General features: G+C 40.5%; 1 protein-coding gene across 4 annotated transcripts; it reads right to left on the bottom strand.

The window, feature by feature from the left end:
• Window positions 1-61: 61 nt before the first annotated feature.
• On the bottom strand, window positions 62-21,782 carry mgat1b (alpha-1,3-mannosyl-glycoprotein 2-beta-N-acetylglucosaminyltransferase b). Of its 4 annotated transcripts, XM_037535505.1 has the most exons (4): window positions 18,668-18,682; window positions 16,498-16,625; window positions 9,091-9,986; window positions 62-4,104 (listed from the first exon to the last, which is right to left on the bottom strand). In XM_037535505.1, exons 3-4 carry the CDS (start codon window positions 9,943-9,945, stop codon window positions 3,403-3,405), a joined length of 1,557 nt encoding a protein of 518 aa, XP_037391402.1. In that variant the 5' UTR covers window positions 9,946-9,986; window positions 16,498-16,625; window positions 18,668-18,682; the 3' UTR covers window positions 62-3,402. The 4 variants fall into 4 exon arrangements, with proteins under 4 accessions (XP_037391402.1, XP_017566909.1, XP_017566907.1 ...); XM_017711420.2 differs by lacking the exons at window positions 16,498-16,625; window positions 18,668-18,682 and adding an exon at window positions 21,438-21,782; XM_017711418.2 differs by lacking the exon at window positions 16,498-16,625 and having other exon boundaries at window positions 18,668-18,731.
• Between the last annotated feature and the right edge of the window lie 311 nt (window positions 21,783-22,093).

The following is a 22,093-nucleotide window of genomic DNA, read 5'->3' as shown; positions in this document are numbered from 1 at the left end:
CATTTCAAAAGGTTCAGTTTCCACTGCATCACAGTTACAGGAACAAATGAGCTTTCTCTTATACTGGCATATCAAAATAGTCATTTATTCTCAATGTATTAAATTTATAAACAACACATCAGGCAGTGGTTTTATACTTCATACAGACATTTGAACAAACTCTCGCAAACATCCCAATACAGTACATTTAAATTATATTAGAACGGTTCCTCTCATCCCTCCTGCTTAAACGAATGCATTCAAAAGAACATACAGAGCAAAATCTATGGTCATTGGTTTTGCAACAAACCTAACATTTGGGACATCTTTGAAATGTAATGAAATCTCTCCTGAATTAAGGAGAACGACAAAGGGTTCAAGTACATTACTTCCAAAAAAATTAGGATAAAAAAAAAAATTAAAATCACAGAATCTGTCTATCATGAGTTTTGGTGCTTCATATGCATGAATCTTGTAGGCTAATCATTCCTGGCACAAAACTCCATCACTTCATCAAAATAGTGCTACTTCAAAACTCTTTTGTTTGAATGCATCAATTAAACTGGACAACAATTATGACCATTGTAATTCATTTGTAATGTCATTAACTTCGTTCAGAAAAATGTCAGTAACTCACAGAAAAAAAAAAAAACAGCCTCTCAGCCACTCAGAGAACTTCCAATACAAGTAATGACAACGCCAAGCTAACCCTTCAATGCACTGAGTTTGACACTGGGAATAACAGAAGTTGACACTTTTTCAGGGGACAGTTCAGCAAAACACCAATCTACAGTTCCCCCTCTTAGCCTACATGTAGCTGATCAGCTCAGATGTGCAGGGTTGCCAGATGGGGCGGTTTCCTACCAAACTGGGCAGAACTTTTCAGCCAAATTCCTTTTGATGTGTTTTCGCGGTGAGGCAAAATATGGGCTGGTTTGTCGTTATTTTGCCAGGTTTTTAAGAAGAAAGTTTGAATGAATAAACTGTACTTAATAATACAGTTTAAACCTGAATAGGCCCGACTCCCCACGTCCAATCAGAACTTTGACTGACATCAATTTTACTCACTCCTGTTGAGAGGAGTCCTTTGCCTGGCCCATCTGCATCGTGCACAGTTGACACCAGTGATTAACGTACCCAGTTAATCAATGATGTAATTAGGTGAGCAGCGGTTTGTCCAGCTTACATTTACTGATGCACACAGTTCTGCTATTGTTGGAAAGTGGAGCATCCAGTGATCTGCAGAGCCTATAAAATATAAGCAGGCTTCAAAAAGGTGTATGAGCAATAGTTACGCCTGCAAGAAAACTGCTGTTCGTTTGCCTTTCTGATGCATTAAAAAGGGCAAGACTCTGAAAAAGTTAACAAGTTTGGCTGAGCTCTTCAAGGTATGGAAATAACATAAAACACATATCATTACTTTTTGGAAATTATTTATAGTTTCTTCGTCGTTTATGAAAGATTCTAAAACAAGCGTGAAAACCTTTTGGATTTTCATATCGGTGACCAACAGAAACATCTAGCGACGACTTCAATATCTAGCTGCTAATTTTTGAAGACAGCAGCAGTTAGTGTACCCAGAAACTTATCTGCTGCTTTTTAAATGCTGTATTGTTCCGTATTATGGTTAAAATGACCCCAGAGTGTTTCTGTACTTTTTAGTGGGTTTTCATGTATTTGGGTGGGTTTCAGTGGGGCAGAGAAAGTCGTTCAAAAAATACGCCCCCACAGAGCTTCACAGAAGTCTAACTCGAGGTTTGAAGGGCATCACATCACTAGTAAGGGCCCAGAAAAGCAGGGCACTTTTTAAAGCCGCCCTGGGAACACATGCGGTGCAGCACCGCGTTAGTGTGATGTTCACGGCTGTGAGTGATGTCAAGCGCCCCAAGCTGAAATGGTAAATGTTTCCACATTTCAATAGTGCAATTAAAAGGTATAAAAATAGCACAAAAATGTACGGTGTCGTCACGACAGCATGTTGTAAATTGTTAATTTTGTAAGAGATAAATTGTTTATGCTGGGCTGTTTTAGGTTCATTTGTACAGGGACTTTATGATGAGCCTGAATGTGGGTAGAACGGTGGGTTTTCAGGAGCAGAGCAGTGGGTTGTGTTTTTAGCTGTTAGTGCTGAAGAGGCTGTGCTTCTTCTTGTTGTGTTTGGCGCCGTTTTCAGCAAATGAAATGCGCCGCATTATCCCGGCAAACACACAATACTATCACAACACTGTCGACTTTCTTACAACACTGCTACAACGACTGTTTACGTTGTCTGGGCAACGTTGTCACAACCTCACTATTCAGTAACGTTTTCAAACAGTATTATGAGGACCTGTTAGCAAATAAGCAAAATTCACAACACAATGGATCTAATGAAGGATTCTAGGAGGTTGTGACAACGTGCGGTCAGATAACCTCACAACTTTCTGAGGAATTACATTTCAACGCTGTGAGCACCAAAGCAATAGGTTGTCACAACATGACTGCGTTTGCTGGGATGGACCATGACCTTGAGTCGTCTCAAGTTTCTCCTGAACGTCAGTATTTTGCAGCTTGCCTTTATTGATACCTTACATTTAGTCAAAAAACAACCCTGAATTTCCAAATCCCAACTTTGAAAAACAAATACTTACCAACAAATGAAAATCCGAATAGTTGGGTCCAGCCATAAAGTCATTTCAAATAGACTTGCGTAAGAGGTTTCTGCCCCTATAGGACACATTTATCTATTATAAACACACATCACTCACAGCTAAAAACACTAGCAGCTATCTTTGTGGTCATACTTTTGTCCATTTGCACGGATAACAGTATGTCGAACGGTGTCAAAAACCACTTCAGCAAAGTCTACTTGAGATTACTAAACAACTCAGTGTGGTTTGAGGCAACTGTAGTTAGCAGAATGCTAACCTGTGGTGTATAAGCTTCCATTATTTGTCAGCTATATGAGCTCCAGTGCAAAACTAAAGAAGCAAACTTCAGACATCAGACAATGTCTTGAACGGTCTCTTGTACATAAGGGGGAAACTCTGTAAATTAGCATTTTTCACTGAACTATCGCTTCTAATTGAGCAACAACTATGTGTTTATCCTGAGAAGAACAGCATCTCCACCATTAGAAACAGCAGGACTTTGCTAAGGTCTTCTCTGAGTATGACTGCACAAGATACCAACTTTTGTGTAGTTCCCAGTGTGACAGGGTGTTCCATCCTCCATTACCCTCAGAGAATAAAGTCGCCTTGCTCAACAAAATCACTGTACTTTGACCTTCATCCCATGTCTTTTAACCATGCATTAGCCTTCAGCTTATAACCTTTCGCACCCTGCCTGTTTTCTTTGGTTTGAGAGGGCGTTCCTCTCTTCCTGCATGGTTGTCATAATTCTGAGTTTTGTCATTCTGTGGTCCGTGCCTAATAATCTGCCCTTTCAACTCCAGCTGGTGTCATATTTTGTCCAGCCCTCGGGGGGTGCCAGATAAATTCTTCGTCCACGTGAGAGAAAACTGACCACTCCTCTGTAGCCAGCGCGGGGAACCCCTGACTTCAAGTCGTCCATCACTCCCAAATTGCGGGCCAGTACTTTGAAGCTGTCTCTGCTAGAATACTGCACCCTGAACGGGCCAGCGCCCTTCAAACTACCACCTTGCTGTAAATCCTCCACCTTCACCAAGGGGGCGCTGTACACCTCCTTAACGAAGGTTTCATCATAGCGCTCCCTGACCAAATAAGACAAATCCTGTTTAGTGAAAGGCACAAATTCAGTGTTGAGTTTAATGTAGCGCAGATACTGGTCAAAAAATTGACCCAAACTGACTCCTTTTCGGCCAAACGTTATAGTCCTGGAGATCTCTGGCCGAATGCAAGAACGGTCTTTCCTCTGCTCCGGGTGACGCATCCAGTCATCCCAAAAGGCTTTGGGCCATTTGGGCTCCAGCTCTGCCCACACCTCCTTCAGCAGCATCCAGCCCAGCCCAGGAAAGAAGTCTGTCCGGTAGAGAAGGTCAGCCTTACCCGGGTCCACCAGGCCATCCCGTCCATTATCGTTCCAGGCTGAAATGCACCACAGAGTGGGGTCGGAGCGAAGGATTGGGTACAGAGCACGGAAATACTCAAAAAAGTCTGGTGCCACCTAGAGGGACACACAAGAGGAGCTTTTAGGAGTGAAGAAAACAAGAAACAAGCTGGGAAAAAAAAGACCTGTCAGCAAACTTATATTATGAAAAATCAATTTTATTCAAATAAGACTTTCATGTGGTATGTAAACACTAGTGATGCACCAAAACAAAAATGAGACAAATTCAAGACACATTCAGACAAAACCGAAAGAAAGGGTTCTTTTACATAAATTTTGCAGTTTAATTTATGCTTTTGAATCTAAGTGTAATAATGCTGACGATGTTAGGAAGGACTCATTTTAAAACAGCTTGCTAAATAATATTAAACACTAAAAGCTATGAAATTATGAAAAAAATTATGCTCTGCTGTTTCTCCAAAGGCATATAAAGCTGAATGCCACAGCTCATTCACTATAATGATGTAAAACACCTTTTTTAATTGGTAAAACGTGGGCATGGCTTTGGAACTCCAGTCTAGCAGTCTGGAGTTTCTCCAGCGGGTTGTGCTATTAACACTCGTCACTTTAGTGTCTTTTAAAAAATAAACTGCTATTAACTTCAGCAGGCTCTAACGCATGCATGTGTTCCCACTAAGACCTTTCAAAATGAGATAATTTATTTTTCATCCAAAAAACAAGATGACACTTACGTACCGTTTTCTGCCAAAATATTTCAGTGCCTGTGAATTTCCACGCACCCCTAGCAAACATTTAAGTTATGGTTCTCTCCCCAGTCCATATAGGGAAATTAAGCTGCAAAACCAGTCTATTTTGATTCACTGTATTTGTGAGGTCACAAAAACAATACATTTACATATATATGCCTGTTCAGCCTATAGCAGTTCAGTTCCACCCAGTCACACGAGCCACATTTATATGCAACCTAATAATCCGACTTATACCTCAATCTGACTAGACTAGGCTATTCGGAATACAACTTCTATCCAACTGAATGAGGTGGGTAATCCGGTACATAATCCATTAAACAGAAAAATAAACCAGTGTAAATGCCTGAATCCGATTACATTCCAATCAGAACATGTAAGTACGTTCTGCACATGCGCGTTCGAGTTCATAAACGGCTCTGGCGAAAGTTTATAACGTTCAACATAGCGGAGCAGAAACTGGTCTGCAGAGGAGACCAAGTTTATGCTCTGATCTTTAAAAGACGGCGGTGGGATGGACGTCCAGCTTATGTGTCTCAGAGCACAATGTCTTCCTCTCGGTCTTCATTAATATGGACACGTGAAGGACATTTTTAAGCAATTAAAAACACAAGCACTGCTCACTGCTGCTCATCTCACTCTGACTGGACTCATGTGGTGCTCGCTGTCATTTTAACGTTAATTCTAAGCGGTTCTCCACATTTTGCATCACTAGCGTGACGCAGATTACAATCAAATTGTTGAATACAGTGAGGATATAAACACCTCAGTCTGAATCTGTAATCGGAATGTATTCAATCAGATTGGCAAAAAATCTTTGCATGTAAACACAGCCACTGATGTTATAAGGAGTGTTTCAGCCCACGCTGCTGTTTTGAATTATGCCAGCCAATCGTTTACATACATCAGTCTTAAAAGCACAGTATCAAAAACAGTCTGTTTAATTTTAAGGGATCAAGAGGTTGGAAAATTGTAATGTAAAAATAAATTGTCTGCTCTTGGTGTATTAAAGCATAAAATCATAAGCATTAAAACGAAGGATGTGGGCCCTTTAAACCAGCTCTGGTCCCAGAGGGCTTTAATCCGGCATAGTATTCCCATTTGGTGACTTCCCTGTTTAAAAATACCTCATTCAAATCAGTGGTTAGTTAACAGGATCCGTTTATGTTTGATTAGGAAAATAACCATAACCTAACAGAGTCAACAGTATTTAAACACAAAGGTCCCTCAAGTTCACTGTGACACTTGTCACAGAGATTAAAAATGTTGACTGGACATTCGTTGATCCAGCTGGCTCTTTTTTATCGGAGTTTATAACAGAAACGTGTCCCTTTGGGATCTCCAGTGATGCACAACCGTTTTAGCTTCAACACTGCCAAGTTGGTTAATCCACTGATCAGTTAAATGTGCTAATCTGGGGGAGCAAACTGGGATTACAGCCGTCAGAAGGATTACAAAGAAGGATTGAAAACTCATCCTCTGTGCTAGATAGCACTCTCACTGTTCCTTCCTTGACAAAAGGTCATTTGATGGAGATGAGATCATTTAAACATGGCAGATTTTAACTTGGCAATCCAGTTTTTCCTGATGTTCCTGCACTGCACACAGCTGCACTGAGATCAACAGTAGGTTTCTATACATATTGGGTCAAAGCTATTAGCGTCAAAATGACCATTTATACCGATACCTGAAACCCAGTATGGCTTGCAACCCAAGAAGGACAAACCGTTGCAGTCAATTAAACAGGCCGCAACAAGTTAAAGGGCCCATATGCAACATTTCTTCATCCTGAAGTCCCCTTAATTTTTGTGTGGTTACAGAACAATGTACACTCAAGGAACCCTTTATATAATTAAAGGGTTCTTTGCATCATGAAAGGGTTCTTCAGATTGATGGAGAATGTGCTATAGACAGTTTTATATCTTCTGTTCTTCTGTTACGTATTCAACACATTCTCGTGTTATGTATTCAACACATTCTCCATCAGCCTGAAGAATCAAATGATGCAAAGAACCCTTTTAATCATCCAAAGGGTTCTTTGAGTGTTCATGGTTCTATACAGCACCATTTTCTTTACTGAAGAACCCTTGAAGAACCATCATGCACCAAAATGAATCATTCCATAATCATAATTAAGATCATTTTCCAACCTCTCTTTATCCCTTTCAATCAAACGGGCTGTTTTTGTTACTGAGCCTTTAAGCCTGATATATGTAAATGTTCTGTTCTGATTGGCTGCTCTATATTGTGCCTCGTTCAAAAAGCAGTCCAGGCTGAAACGCTCCTTATAACTTCAGCATGAATGAACAGGGTTAAACCGCTGGAGGCTGATCAGGTGGATGGAAACGTGTTGGTTTTTGTGACCTCACAGAAAAAGCACATTCAAAACAGGCTGTTTAGTTTCCATATAGGGTCTGGGGTGTGAAAGTTTTTATATACTACTCCAACTTCTTATCAAAAACTCATCAAAAGTTCAGTTTTCTATGGTATGAGCCCTTTAAAGTGCCTATATTGAAATGATAAATAAAACCAAATTTTTATTCATTAGGCAGAAAAAGGTTTTCATTTCCTCAATAACATGCGTTGCGGATGCCTATGGGCATACCTGTTGAAAACTCAACCTCAAGGACACAATCTGTAGACTTTTACTCTCTTCTTAGGTAGAAATTAGACTTTGTAATCAGTTTGGCTGCGAGACTTTCAAAAGCACAAGAAGTTCAAAAAGTTGCACATAAAAGAGCTGGGCGACAGTGACGGGCTCTTTCATCCTTCTTCCATAGAAATTTTATTATGAGGCAGAAAAAAAAAAAAGATTCTGAACACTGTGCACTACAGAAGTATTTCAGTTTATACAAAGATGGCAACCGCACAATCATTTCAAAACCAGAAATTCAAATTTCCCCCCCAAACTTCACATACTTTTCTAATGTATAAATAATCAGTGAGAACTTTAATGGCCAAGAAACATCTCTATAGATTTTGGGGTGTAAATGTGTGTTGAAGCTACAGTTGGCATGACACCACTTTTTCTATTCTGATACCAATACCGATACTTAAGCCTTTAGTATCGGCCAATACTAAGCTTTAAAATTAGCTATTTTAATTGAAGTACTTTACTTAGGATGAGCATCTAAAAGTAATCTGTCATGCACAAACTACTCAAACAAAGTACTCAGACATCCGATCCAGCCTTTTCTGATGACATCAGCCTGAACTGATGACTTCTCTAACTGATGTACTGAGAGGCACTTAATTTTAAACAATTTTAACAATAAAATGTTCATTTTTGGCCCAAAATAGAAGTAAAAATACACAACAAAACAATGTTGTGCTGTTTTTTTTACTGTCTATACTTAAGCTTCTATATATATATATATATATATATATATATATATATACATACAGTTGAACAAATGATTATCACCTTCAGAGTAATAGTGATAAACAATACCATTGTGATCCAAAATCAGTCACAAAGTATCTCACATGAGCATAATTTAGCCTATGCTTTGCATTGTCCCTGATGGTAATATAATTACAAATCGTGATATCACACAACCGCCAATGTATACAGTGTATACATCAAAAATAAAGAAGATGTGAAGCAAAGAAGCCCTGAATATTGTATTAAATGACAGCAATTTCTTCCACCGAACGACTATCATCCTTTCACGTTGCCGATAAAGTTGGTTTTATATTGAACATTCGCTGGATATTTCATTTCTTATGAAATAAACTTCCAAACAATGATCAAGACAAAAAAACAAACTACCAAATATAGTAAAAATGTCGTTAAATTTCACTGAAAAATATTTTTTTTGGAAACAGCTCACTGAAGCTTTAGTCATTAGAAGAGTGGCGAAACACTGCATAACATATTTCCACGAATTTAGGTTTAAAATAAATAAATAAATAAAATATGCTGTAGTAAATTCAGAGGCTTCATGTAAGCCTATTACATTACAAACCCCACTTCAAGAAAGCCACCTTAATTACCACCTGTGATTCAATATGATTTTGCCTTCTTTTAGCCACATATATGGGAAATAAAACTTCAAATATTGTTGAAGTATTGATCAAAGTATCAAAGTACTGCAGCGTGTACAAATTATCGCTATATTCCATGATATTGATTATCGGCCCAAGGCTATTTACTGTGTAAGAGTGCCTCTAGTCACATTTCTAGTGTCTTTAAGAAATTCATTCTGAACTCTACCAAATGAATCAAACCGAATTGTAAAAGATTTCACGATGTATTGAATCGATTTCTAACAATCGTCATCAGTCTGAATCACGTCAGAGATTTACTGTATACTGATTAGTTCTGCATTCTTACCTCCAAGTCATCCTCTACAATGACCACAGTGGAGTAACTGAAGGTGTTGAACACCTGGTTCAGGGCCCATCTGTAGTGTCTAGCGATCTTGTAGTAGCCCTGGAACTTCCTGTGATCTGGCCTCACTGGAATGTCTGCGAGATCTGGTTGGCTAATGTGGGTCACCTGACTGCCATAGGAGCCAATGACCCGGGCTGTGTCCGCATGACCGCAGTCCTGGCTGACGATGATGGGATGGAGCTCCACTGAAGGCCGGTACTGTATCAGTTTATCCAAACTCCTTTTCACTGTGACTCTGTCACAAGCTATGACCAATATTGGGATGACAGTTTGAGGACTGGAGTCAGTGAGACCCACTTTATTTTCAGAGGACTGTTTCTCATCGTTTAATATCTTGTCCTGCTTTGTGTCTGGTGGAGGGGATGTGACGACGGGAGCTGGTACTTTTTTCGGAAGAGCTTTGTTTTCATCCAAGACGGGTAACTGGGGCACCTGCTGAGGTTCTTTGAGTTCGTCTTTCTTGTCTTTTATGTCTTCCGTCTCGATTTTCCCCACATCTTTACGCAGTTCCCATATCGATCTGTGACTCTGTATCTGTTTCAGGAGCTTTTTCTGAGTCTCCAATTCTGATTCCACCTCTTCGGCCAATCGGATCACTTCTCCGGCCAATCCGCTAGCTCCGCCCCTTTTCCCTTTACCAGCTGCCCAATCCTCTCCTGCACCCGGTTCGGCTCCACCTCCCTCTCCAAGTCGACCGATGGGCGGCCTTCCCCAGAGAAAGAGAAGGAGAAGGGCATTCCAGGCGACGAATAGAAACGCTCCACACAAGATAAGGGTCCCTTTCTTGCGAACCATGGCCCAGTGACACCGCAGGAGGGACCGAAGTGAGGAAAAGGCTACAGCAAGATAAGGAGACAATAATTAAAAAACAGGCCAGATAAGGACACCGGTCCATTCCAGTGCTGTCCTGATTACTCACACCTCAATTTCAAAAATCAGCTATTAAATTGACCCTTTCAATGTACTGGCAATGATTAGTTTACCTGTAACAACCATTACATAATCATAATCAATGATGATCATAATCATCACAATTTGAGCTGATTACACTTTTTTTTCTTTTTTTTTCCCCCAGTTCCCAGCTTTCAAAATCACGTTTATGTCACAAACAGAACATGAACTGGGTGCATTTTTATCCGTTGGTTTGAGACAAATGCATGTAACAAAGTGAGCATAAAACTGGTCTTACAGAAGAGCAAAAAACTTCTGACTGGTGCAATAACATGTTTACAGGGCGTCAGTGAGTGACAATCAGACAATTTAGCTATATTAGGTTTCTCAAAAAAAAAAAAAAAAAAAAAAGAAAAAAGATTATATTGTTACTTACAATCATTTATATGCCAATTAACCATTGCACAATATGCGGACCTGTGCCAGGTCCACTGTCTTACAGTAAGAAACTCAGTCTGATGGATGCAATTATTTATATGCGATCTTTGCCACGTAATGTTCTGATATGCTGGCCCAAAGAGCATTTTACAGGCTCCGAATACTTATCAGTGCTTCCCAAAGGGGTATCTAACTACTTGCTCTCAAAACGGTCCTTTAAAACCATAATATTTATGTTTTATAACTAACCATAATTTTTAATGTCACGTCAGTAATGTTCAAAATATATATAGTATACTAAACAGACAACAAATAACAATGTGATGAATATATTAATTATTCGGGCCACGCCTTCTGCTTTTTATACATGTACATTCATAGCATTTGTCCAGAACAGCTTACAATTTCATCATTTTACAGAGATAAGTGAAGGTCAGGAGCTCCTACTGGTATAGTATAGGTTGCTTGCCCAGGCAGGGCACAGACCCCTAGGCGAGATGTCACCTACTAGACTATTAAACCTAATTCTGAAAACTCAGGTTACAACATTAATTGTCAATACAACTGATCGCTTTCTCACTTATTAATACAACAGAAAATGACAGCCTTAGTCTGATCATGACTGAAAATGGCCCATAGCATTAGTCCATGCAATTTCTAGGCTAAAAGACAGTTAAAAGAGTAGACAGACATTCCCTATGGACATTCCCAGTCTCCCTGTGGATTCACCTGATGCTTCCTTTTCTAGAGTCAAAAGAGAGTTCTTGGGCTGAAACAGTGCAGACAAACAAAAGGCTACATATTGTTGTACGGTGAGAAATGGGTTATTTAGAAACACAACAGAAAATAAGGCAAAGACTAAAAGGTAGTATTCACTACTGAAGGCAAAACTTTAATGCTATCTGGTCTGACGAACAGGAAGACAGAGGGGTAAAAGTGAATACCCCCCCTCCCGAGGCTGAGGGCATGTGCTGTCACTGTAAAGCAACCAAGCAAAACGCCTCCATTTTATTGAGACAATCAGAAGGTTAATGCTGTAGCTGTAGTTGAGTTATGTAACATAGTGGAACTCACTCGCCGTAAGTCTGCAGTCGTACAACTGAAAACTGCTGAGCAACCCAGAACTGATGAATCACTCTTAAGCTCCTGAGCATGGTGATAAACTCTTAGTCCTATAGGCCTTTTCTCTCTACTCTCCACTCCCATTCTCAAGTTATTAAGAATGCATATCTGAAGGTGATTCATGTGATTCCATTTACAATGTACAATGCAGTGACGGGCGTAATGATTAAAAAACGCATAATTTGACTATACGATACATGAGACCGTCTCATACATGAGACTGACCAAATAGTTCCTGAAAATTGTGTTAATATGTTAGTTTTAATTTTAGGTTCATTACAGTATTAAACATAAAAATATAGTATCTAAAACAATGTGCTTTATACGCCGTTATAAAGGTTCTGTGCAGCTATATTTTTGGTCCAGCAAAGAGCAAACAATGTAAACGATCCCTCGATGGTACAACAGTGGTTTTAAGGTCAGATTATGTACCTTAAGTAAGTTTTTCCAGGTGAAAAGTACATATTTGTACCTTTTTACAATGTAATGTAATAAAACAGATCAATAAAACAAAAGCCTGGAGACGAGACGGGGTGTGTGGAGTCAATACAGCTTAGAAAATATCATTTCAAGTGATTTTGGTACAGTTATGTTCCCTGACTAAAGGTACCGAGAGATGTACCCTTGAGGGAACACCCCCCGTGACAAGAGGGGCACTACAGTGACAGCTTTGTACCTTTTCCCATTTCTGCACATTTTAATACACAATTACTGTCTATTTGATGAACTTAACATATTGGAAAATATGTTACTATATTTATTACTATATTATACTACTATAATATATTACTATATTATACTATATAGTATCCTATATACTATAAAGTGTGTAATGTGACCTGCGCAAAAGTTACAGCAAATTTTATATTTGATGTTTTATTTTTACCAACATGTTAAACAGCTAAAAATTTAAATTATGCACTAAAATCAGAAAAACCACGTTTGTTTCCTTTAGAAGTTGTGACTGTAGTTTTGTCTCTTCAGCCCTCAGCCCACCACAAACACTGCATACATGTCTTGGGAGACAAAAAGCTCCAAACTAACACATTAGCCACAAGCTAAAATGCTAGTGACGACGCAGTATGATATAATATGATACTAAATGATATGCTGTACTATACCATTCGGTGCATTAATCTTCATTTACCCACAATACTTTATCCCAACAAGACTAATACAGAGCAATAAACTTGGAGCACCAAACATGCTTCACGCCAACATCTGCTACTAATGGGGAAAATCAGTATCGTCCTTTTTCCCCCAGTGAGTCATTCCTTTAAAACCTCCCAGAATGTTTTTCCCCCAAAAGATGAGTGTAAGCCACTCTAGAGGAACCAAAATCATGCCAAACAATTTTGCAATGTTCGAATTCAATAAAACAAGACCTTCATCCAATGGAGAGAACGCACACAAATCATTATGAAGATTACAGTCTTACATTAAATAGAACGTGACTCCGGGTTTGAGGACACTTCGGGAAGTTTTGCTCCAAATGTACAAAGCTTGTTTTTATCAGGGTGAGCCACTCTAGAGGAACTGAAAGTGACAGCTTGATAAGGCTGCCTTGTGCTATTATTATGAGTGTGTTTACAGTAATTACTTTGACAGTCAAAGCTGATTTTTTTTTTTTTAAACCAAAAGACCTTTAATAACAACACAGCTGCTGTAGAACTACAGCAGTGTAAGTCAGTGAAATACGACATCCCTATTATACATGTCTTTAGAAGGCTAGTTTGGCTATAGCCTACTTTTCTAAGTAGGACAAACCTATGCGTGGTTTGTGTATGAGACACCCTGGACGTACGTTTGCGCTTTAAATTAGAGCTACTACTGGGGAGCCACTGGAGTGGAAGAAGTAGCATGAAGTCTGAAAGCCAGAAACAATGTGGTTACGTGTCCGTATGTCACTGATAAACAGGGAAACGGGTAACGTCTGAGCCAAAGGGAGGTCTATATGGTCCAGTATCTTATGTATGGCTTTTCAGGAGAGGATGGTGAAAGCTTGGGCTACAATATTTGCAGGATATAACTTTAGATACTGAGGTCCCGTAACTTTCACGGCTTTATTTAAATGAACGGGCACTATGCTGACATTGTATTCTGCCTGTAGCAGAATCAGACTTTGCATGCTAATTTAACTCAGATGGGCAGAGATGCACTCATTAGCATATCTAAAAATAGCCAGGTGAAGAGTTTTATGCAGTAACGTGACCTTACGATCCTAGAAACAATCAGCAAACAGTACAGCCCATTTTCTTTAATACAGTGTGATGAATGGGAGGCTGTGCCTCACTATTAGTCTCCCCTCAGGCCACGTATGAATTATTTTAAAGCTTATTGGATTTAATTAACATTCAAGGAGTTTTGTATTTCTTTTTTTTTTTTTTTTTTTTTTTTTAAAGTGCTTTCAGGATCAAAGATGCTAATTAAGCTCGAACAGTTTTAAATGTTTTGCTCACAGAATGACATGTTCAGATTTTTGGTATTGTTCAGGCATTCAGTTCTGTGGTGCACACTTCATATTAGAGCTGCTCAATATGGCAAAAATGTAATACCACAATACTTTAAGAAGTGCTCACGGTACACAATATCGTGGAAAGCGCAATATTTTAAAAAATATTGTCAAAAACTATCAATTCAAGTATTTGCTTAACATTTCACATACTTTGCTGTACTAAATCCAATTAAACAGGGCTAATTATGCTGTAATAATTGCTGTTAAAGTACTGAGGATATCCACAGTATGCTCAGGAAAGCTTATCGCAATATATTGTGACAAATTTTCACAATAGGAATATTAAAAGTAGGCTAGGAAATAATTGCCTAGCCTACTTTGCATTAGTATTGAAGTCAAACCTCTGTGACTACAGTTGAGTACTGTTCAAAAATCATTCAATACAGTACCAATACTGATACATTTGATATTGATATCTTAGAGAAATGTCTTTCAATGCCTTCTTAGAAATACAAAAAATTTACCATTTAGGCTCGTCACACTCATGAGATTTTAAGCTAATGACAAATTGCCATTTAAATAACTGCAATTAACAATTTCTTTTTCCATTTTTGTTCACAGCAGCTATTAAATTATTAAAACCTAAAGTGGCCAAACGCCGCTTTCCAGCGGTCAATACTTAGCAGCTTGAGCCCTTATAAACAAGCATTACTCTAAAAGGTACTATAGCACCAGTCAGAGGTTAGAAGTTTTCCTAACACGCATGACATCTCAATAAATAAGTTTCACACTTTTATTTGTTTACGTGTGTTGGCCCAAATCCAACAGATGAAAAAATCCGCAATTCACAAATCACACAACTCACATTCGGTATGCTGCATTTTAAACATGTTTGTGAAAGATAACAGCTGTGAAAAATGACTGATCAGCTAAAACAACCGATCTGTACGAATAACTGCGATCAGGTGATTATGTAATAACTGTGACAGGCCTACACATAAAAAAATCGAATCAGACAGTCAGTAAAGATAAAATGTTCTCCGGTTTTCCGTCCGAGCCACGACACTCCAAATGAAACTGCCTACAGAAGTGCTGGATGAGACAGAGGAGTAAGGTTTCAGAATAGAACTTCTCAAGATCTCAAGCTCTCAACATCGCGAGCTGCAGCGAGATGCATCTGATACATTTGGTACGGTTAAAAACAGTCATAAAAAAAGAGAAAATGAAAAGTTGTTAGCCATTCTGCAGCAAAACGTTTTGTTTTTATTAATTATTTTATTTGGAAAACATTTGGAAGTGGCCCTTCATGTTATATGATGCCACAATGGAGGTTCTCCACAACATTAACACCAATATGACCAGAGTTCTACCATTTTTTTCGAGCAAAAACTGAATAATTCCCAGACATCGTCACCGAAACCAACATTTTCTAGCAGGAACTCTCGTCAAATCTCTCAGAAACCAAGTTCCTGAATATCCACTGTGGTTTCCCTCCTGCACCTTTGGTTGGGGGGGGTTCCCCTAAAGGGTACGTCTTCAGTACCACATTCTGTTACGATCTTTAAAGTTGCACTCACTCAAAGGACCTTGTCCAGACTTTTAAAGTTACTGTTCTACTTTAAAGCGTTCAATTATAAAATGTATGTTAACGTATGAGGAAATGTAGTATTGTATCTCTAAAACTCCTTTAAGGGGCACAGCTGGACCTCAATACCATTGCTGTACCTTTGAGTGCACATTTACAACCTTTGTACCTTGGTCAACAGAAATGGGCGCACAGTACCTCATTTTGCCTAACAGTGTACAGTAAAAATTAATAACATCCTTATCAGTCACTAGATTTGGGAACGAGCTTGCTTAATGGCTCGCTGATAAGATGGACTGCTTAGGTAATGTAATTTGACATCTCATTAAATGGATTTCAATGTTCTGTGCAGAGTAAAAGTAATTCAGCCAATTCCATAAGAGTACAGCAAATTAATACCCAGCACTAATCATGACAACTCATTAGGGACAGTTATACATAATACAGTAATAATAACAATAACACTAATGTATTACTGAAGCCGCCCCCCCCCTTACCCGCCAGGCCACCACAGAAACATGACACTGCCATCTCTTTCCATCGTACGGTGGATTTATGAGCACATAAATATTCTCAAAGTAAGCACTTTTTCTTCAGCGGCAAAACCTGCGCTGCTCTTTCAGCACTGGGAAAATAATGCAGACGATATCCGCATAAGAACCGCTGGTCTAATGGAAGAATAAACACTGCTGTGAAAATCACGCAAGTCACTGTGAGCCTAACAATGCCACAGTAAATAGAACATGAGCTTAGGCAGCAAAGGCTTTCAGGGACCTGTGAATACGGACTCAAAAGCCAGACGAAAGCTGTTACACCTGTAAAACCTGTAAAATGTGAGCTTAAAGAGTCAAACAACCTTCTCTCACAGGACCTGGCCTCCTTGAACACGGTGTGGTTTAAAGAAGTCAAGTAAAACCGGTCTTCTTTCTTCGACGCCCACCGCTGAACCGACGGCTGCGGAGCTGTCAGCCTGAGAGAAGTGTTCTGAAATGACAAAGTCCATTCAACTCCAGTATCAGACACGAGTCTGCACAGGAAAGTCAATGCATACTGGAGCGTCACTCGTCCGCTGTGCTGACGAGGCTTAGTTCCTCACAGCTGTTTGCCCCACACAGGACTGAGCAAACTTCGTATCCAAACTGTGACTCAACTGTCACAAATAAAACGCTGGCATACCTAGGAATACAGAAGTCAGGGACACACCGATCACAAATTTTTATGGTTTCTGATTTCTGTACAGCCAATTTGGTCAAAGATCAATGTTTATTCATCTTAAATCTGAGGCTCAAAGCTTGTCGGCTACTTGAATGTATAACACGTACGAGCACATTTCCAGAGCTTTCTATTAGCCAGTTGCATATAACCGAAATTATAAATCACTCTTTTGTGAAGAAATCTGCCAAAATAAAAACAACAAATTAGCTGACTGTGTGTTTGGAGCAAAAATCGGCCGGTTTCTCACATTGCTAATAGAAATGAATGAGGATGCTTTAGTAAGATGGTCCAACGTAAGATGCTCTGTAGATGCTTGCACAGCCTTCAACTGACATTCAACTACATACTTATTGAATTGACTTTAATTTACTCACTCTATTCTAAACCTTAATGTCAAGCTAGAATCTAAGTCTAAAACCTGTTAGTTTAACGTCTTTGTGATGTCACAAAAACACTGACTTCCCTTAGCTGAAGATTCTGAATGGTATATTTGAAACTTTTAAAGTGTTCACAAACCACATCAGACATCAAACTGAAAAAGAGGATTTCGTTTTAAAGAAGTTCAGTTTTCTTAACAGTTTGAGCACTTGCAGATAAGCTAAACGGAACAACCGTCAAAATGAAGGGTGAGCAAAGAGCAATCTTTTGTTGTCACGATGTCAAGCTTGTAATAAGAGAAGAAACACCAAAGTTCTACATAGATCCATATTCAACACACTCTCCATCAATCTGCAGAACCGATTCATGATGCCAAGACCCCTTAATCATGCAAAGGGTTCTTTAAGTGTTCATGGTTCTAAAGAACCACTTTCTTTACTAAAGAACCCTTGAAGAATAATCTGTAAGTGTGCACTGTTACATATACCTAGCGTTTTTTCTTGACGACTGACGGGGTACAGGAGGATAGGAGGTGGAGCTGAAAGACAATATTATTGGTGGGTATTATTTGCCACGCCCACTGATGCACAGTGATGTAATAAAACAACAGAAGACGTTTTAAACCAAAATCAAAAATCACTTTTGAAGAAAATGTCTTATAAATGACATGATATGCTTAATATGACCAGAGCCATGAACGTGGTACCTCACTGAATCCAATCCTATGCGACAGCAAGATGTGCAGAAGGTGTCTGTACCAAGTCCTTGGGACAATAATAACACTAATAATCTTTCGGACACAGCTGAGCAGCTAATCTCCACTCCGATCCTGTTAAACAACATGCCTGTGGTGGCTTTGCTGCATCCACCGTAGGCTGAAAACGGTTTAAAGCACTGCTAACTGTCCAAGACATAGCTTTACTGCATTAGTTAGGTGTTCATTATGTGGTCGGAGGTGATCACCTCTGTCCAAATACTACAACACAAAGCAACAGCAGCACATTTATGTTAAAGCCAGTAAAAACTCTGACAAGTATCAGCCACTAAAACGGCTCTATTTCTCCACAGACACTTTCCTCTCTGAAAACTTCTGCCCCAAACTAGACGAAGAGCATACCCACACTCCACTTGCGCCAAAAATGCTCACAGGCTCTGCGATTTCATCAAAACCACATGTAGACATGACAAGAGCTCTGCAGAGGAGGTGAACAGGGCGGCGGAGAGAGAGAAAAGTGGGAGATAAGCAGATAACAGCAAAAAAAAAAAAGACAACTGAGGTGAAGGCAAGAGCAGTTTTAAAGTGGAGAAAAGACTGATTCACTACATTTCGGCTTTAAAAACGAAGAGCTGCTCATTTCAAGAGCAGCAGGGAGTGAAGCGCAAGCAGGCGGATTAGTAAAGGAAGGAAATAGTTAAAAACAACTGAGTACTACCTGAGTAAAATGCAGTACACTTTTTCCACGTCTCTCTCATACCCTGATCAACGAGACTGAGAAACAAGAGAGAGAGAGAGAGAGAGAGAGAAAGAGAGAGAAGGGGAGGAGGAAAAGTAGGAGGAGGACGACAGAAAGGGGAGGGAAACACTGCTCTCCTGCCTTCCATTAACCCCCTCCCTCCCTCCTTCCCTCCTTATCCTTTCACTCCTGCAAACGTGGGACTGCCTGGTAGGCTGCTTTACACGACTAGGTCGAAGTTCATGCCTACACTACCATATAACGCTAAGCCTTACCTAGAACAGGGCTGTGTCCCAATAGCTCACTGAAACTTCCTCTCCAGTCTGATATCCTTGATTTGTGTCTGATTGGCAGCGCACAGCCTCACAAAAATATACTGGAAGAACTGACTACCATGTGGACCCATCTGGCTACCAGATCAGCCAAATAATAGGAAAGGTCACGGCCGCGTCCAAAACCGTGCACTTACTATACTAATAAGCATGCTACTGATGGTGCTGTACTGTTCCGACGCTCTATTTAATATGAAGGTATGCGGTTTTGGACGTGGCCTTGCTCCAAGCGCTCGTATACCAATTAAATGAGCGCAAAAATGAACGTAATTTAATTTAATTGGATAAAACAGGCATTTTAAGAGCCATCAGAATTACTTATGCTGTACGCTTTTTTTCCGACAATTTGGTACAGTAATTCATTTCAGACGGTGGCGCTCTTCCACGGTTTGCACTTCAAGGCACTTTCTAATGCAGTTCTTTAGTAAACCATGAATACTAGCACTCTTAAAAAAAAGATGGTGCTTTAAGGGTTCTTCAGTAAAGAAAATGGTTCTATATATACAGAACCATGAACACTCAAAGAACCATTCGCATGATTAAAGGGTTCTTTCCATCAGGAAAGCGTTCTTTGACTCGACATGCAGAAACATGAACCCTCAAAGAACCATTCGCATGATTAAAGGGTTCTTTCCATCAGGAAAGCGTTCTTCGGCTCGACATGCAGAACCATGAGCACTCAAAGAACCATTCGCATGATTAAAGGGTTCTTTCCATCAGGAAAGCGTTCTTCGGCTCAACATGCAGAACCATGAACACTCAAAGAACCATTCGCATGATTAAAGGGTTCTTTCCATCAGGAAAGCGTTCTTCGGCTCGACATGCAGAACCATGAACCCTCAAAGAACCATTCGCATTATTAAAGGGTTCTTTCCATCAGGAAAGCGTTCTTCGGCTCGACATGCAGAACCATGAACACTCAAAGAACCATTCGCATGATTAAAGGGTTCTTTCCATCAGGAAAGCGTTCTTCGGCTCGACATGCAGAACCATGAACACTCAAAGAACCATTCGCATGATTAAAGGGTTCTTTCCATCAGGAAAGCGTTCTTCGGCTCGACGTGCAGAACCATGAACACTCAAAGAACCATTCGCATGATTAAAGGGTTCTTTCCATCAGGAAAGCGTTCTTCGGCTCGACGTGCAGAACCATGAACCCTCAAAGAACCATTCGCATGATTAAAGGGTTCTTTGGTTTGATATACAGAACCATGCACTGGAAAAACGTTCCATTTAGAACCATATACAACACAGTACATGCTGAAAAGGGACCAAGCATGGTGAAATGTCTCTTCTGATTGATGGATAAGGAACGTCTTCTATATGGTTCTATATGTGAAAATGGTTCTATATAACTAGTACTATTATGTCATGCTTTAACAACAGAAGAACCCCTTTTGGTGCTACTATCGAAAAGGATTTGGCGCTGACCTGTGTGCAAGACATTCTCCACCAGCCTGAAGAACAACTCCACCATTCAAAGAACCACTTCAGCATGCAAATGCTTTTATGTGGAACTCGTGGCTCCAGGTGCTAAAGAACCACTGAAGAACCATTTTTTTTCTAGGTGTGCAACACAGTGTATGCTAGAGAGGTTCCAGCGACTGTTCCTGTAACCGTGGCACCACTTACAGCTACTTTTGTGGTCCCCACTTAAAACATAAATCTTTCTGCATTTCATCAACTAAAGCCAAACCCAAAGCTGAAACCTGGACCTGACCCCAACAGGCTGGCTAGCGAGAAAGCAGCTAGCTACACAGCTAACCTGCTCCAGCTCGCCCTGTCTTTTTTATTTTCCATTTTAAATCAGTGTTTAAACCTTAAACCGCTCAAAATTAAACCCTTAAACTGTGGTAGCGATATAAGACTGCTGGCTGGTTCTTCTCCACGTCTCCTTGCCAGCCAGGCTGAGAAGAGACTAACCTAACCTGACCAGGCTGAAGTTGGCTTCCAGTATACCAGCTTCTCGTTCCAATTTTCCCGTTCCACCTTAAATGGTGCAGCAGTTTACATTCTAACAAGCAACTGCCTGCAGCTTCGCAGCAAACCAGCTGAAAACACAGAGACTGGCGTGACAGCAAAGCTGGTCAGTTCAGTTTAACGGTTGCTTTGACAACCTGGTTGTCACTGCAGTAAAAACAGCACACGCAGAACCAGAGAACCAGAGAACCAGAGAACCATCCTCACGTCTGTAAACACAGCAACGTTCATCCCCCCGACGCGCACGACACACGCGAACAGCAAGTTATCGCTTCAACTTGGTTTCCCGGCTTCTTCATCGAGCATTCCGTTCCACCTTAAACGGCGCACATGTAACCGCTGCACCGTTTAAGGTGGCACGGAAAATTCGCTACAGCAATATCGACGCACACAAACACAACAAACAAACAAGTAAACAAACCAAGCGCGCCGCTCACCTTTCTTCATGTCACCCCGGCGTCCTCAGCAGGCAAATCTCAGCCGGCGGTGCTAAGATGGATGGGGCAGTCTCACTGCTGACACCTCGCCGGGCACTGGCAGCGTCTCCCCGTCATTTCTTCCCATTCACTCCTGCGTTTCTCCTCCTTTCTCGCTCTCCTTCTCGCCCACATCTACAGACGCGCGGGATTATCACCTCCCTCACCTGCGGCGCGTACGAGGCCTACAGCGCCCCGGAGAAGCTAAAACAGCCCCTTCTCGTTTTAACGCCGGAGCTCCTGACGCTCATTTCCATTCGACACCGCCGTGTGTGTGTGTGTGTGTGTGTGTGTGTCCTCTGAGTGTCTGTGTGGCGCGCGGCACTTCCGGGTTGATTCAGCCGAAGCCACGCCCAACGCTTAGTCCCTCCCCCATCAGGTTTCCCCTAGCAACAGCGCGCCTTAACAACCGTTGCAAGGTGCCTGTACACCGGCTAGCAAGAGCACTGGCTAATGCCGAGGTCTTCACACCTGGACCGGGAATCTGGTTCCGATCACCACCGCTGTGAATAAAGTTTCTCTAGAATGAAGCATTTCACAGCAAATCCCTCTGAATGACTGTTTGTAATTTAACATTTTAAAATTGTTGGTACCAATTTAATAGATGCTGAGCTCAA

This window comes from Pygocentrus nattereri, chromosome 27 (genome assembly GCF_015220715.1).
Source record: "Pygocentrus nattereri isolate fPygNat1 chromosome 27, fPygNat1.pri, whole genome shotgun sequence".
NCBI classification, from domain to species: Eukaryota; Metazoa; Chordata; class Actinopteri; order Characiformes; family Serrasalmidae; genus Pygocentrus; species Pygocentrus nattereri.
Note: the sequence above shows the minus strand (reverse complement) of the source record. Positions and strands in the feature narration are given on the sequence as shown.

Excerpts from the sequence above, each read along its gene's own strand:
- mgat1b (XM_017711418.2), bottom strand. The coding sequence starts at position 18,707 with ATGAGAGAGACGTGGAAAAAGTGTACTGCATTTTACTCAG. Across the intron at positions 9,987-18,667 it reads GTGTACTGCATTTTACTCAG|CCTTTTCCTCACTTCGGTCC; the intron begins GTAGTACTCAGT and ends ATCTTGCTGTAG. Across the intron at positions 4,105-9,090 it reads TTGTAGAGGATGACTTGGAG|GTGGCACCAGACTTTTTTGA; the intron begins GTAAGAATGCAG and ends GTGTCCCTCTAG.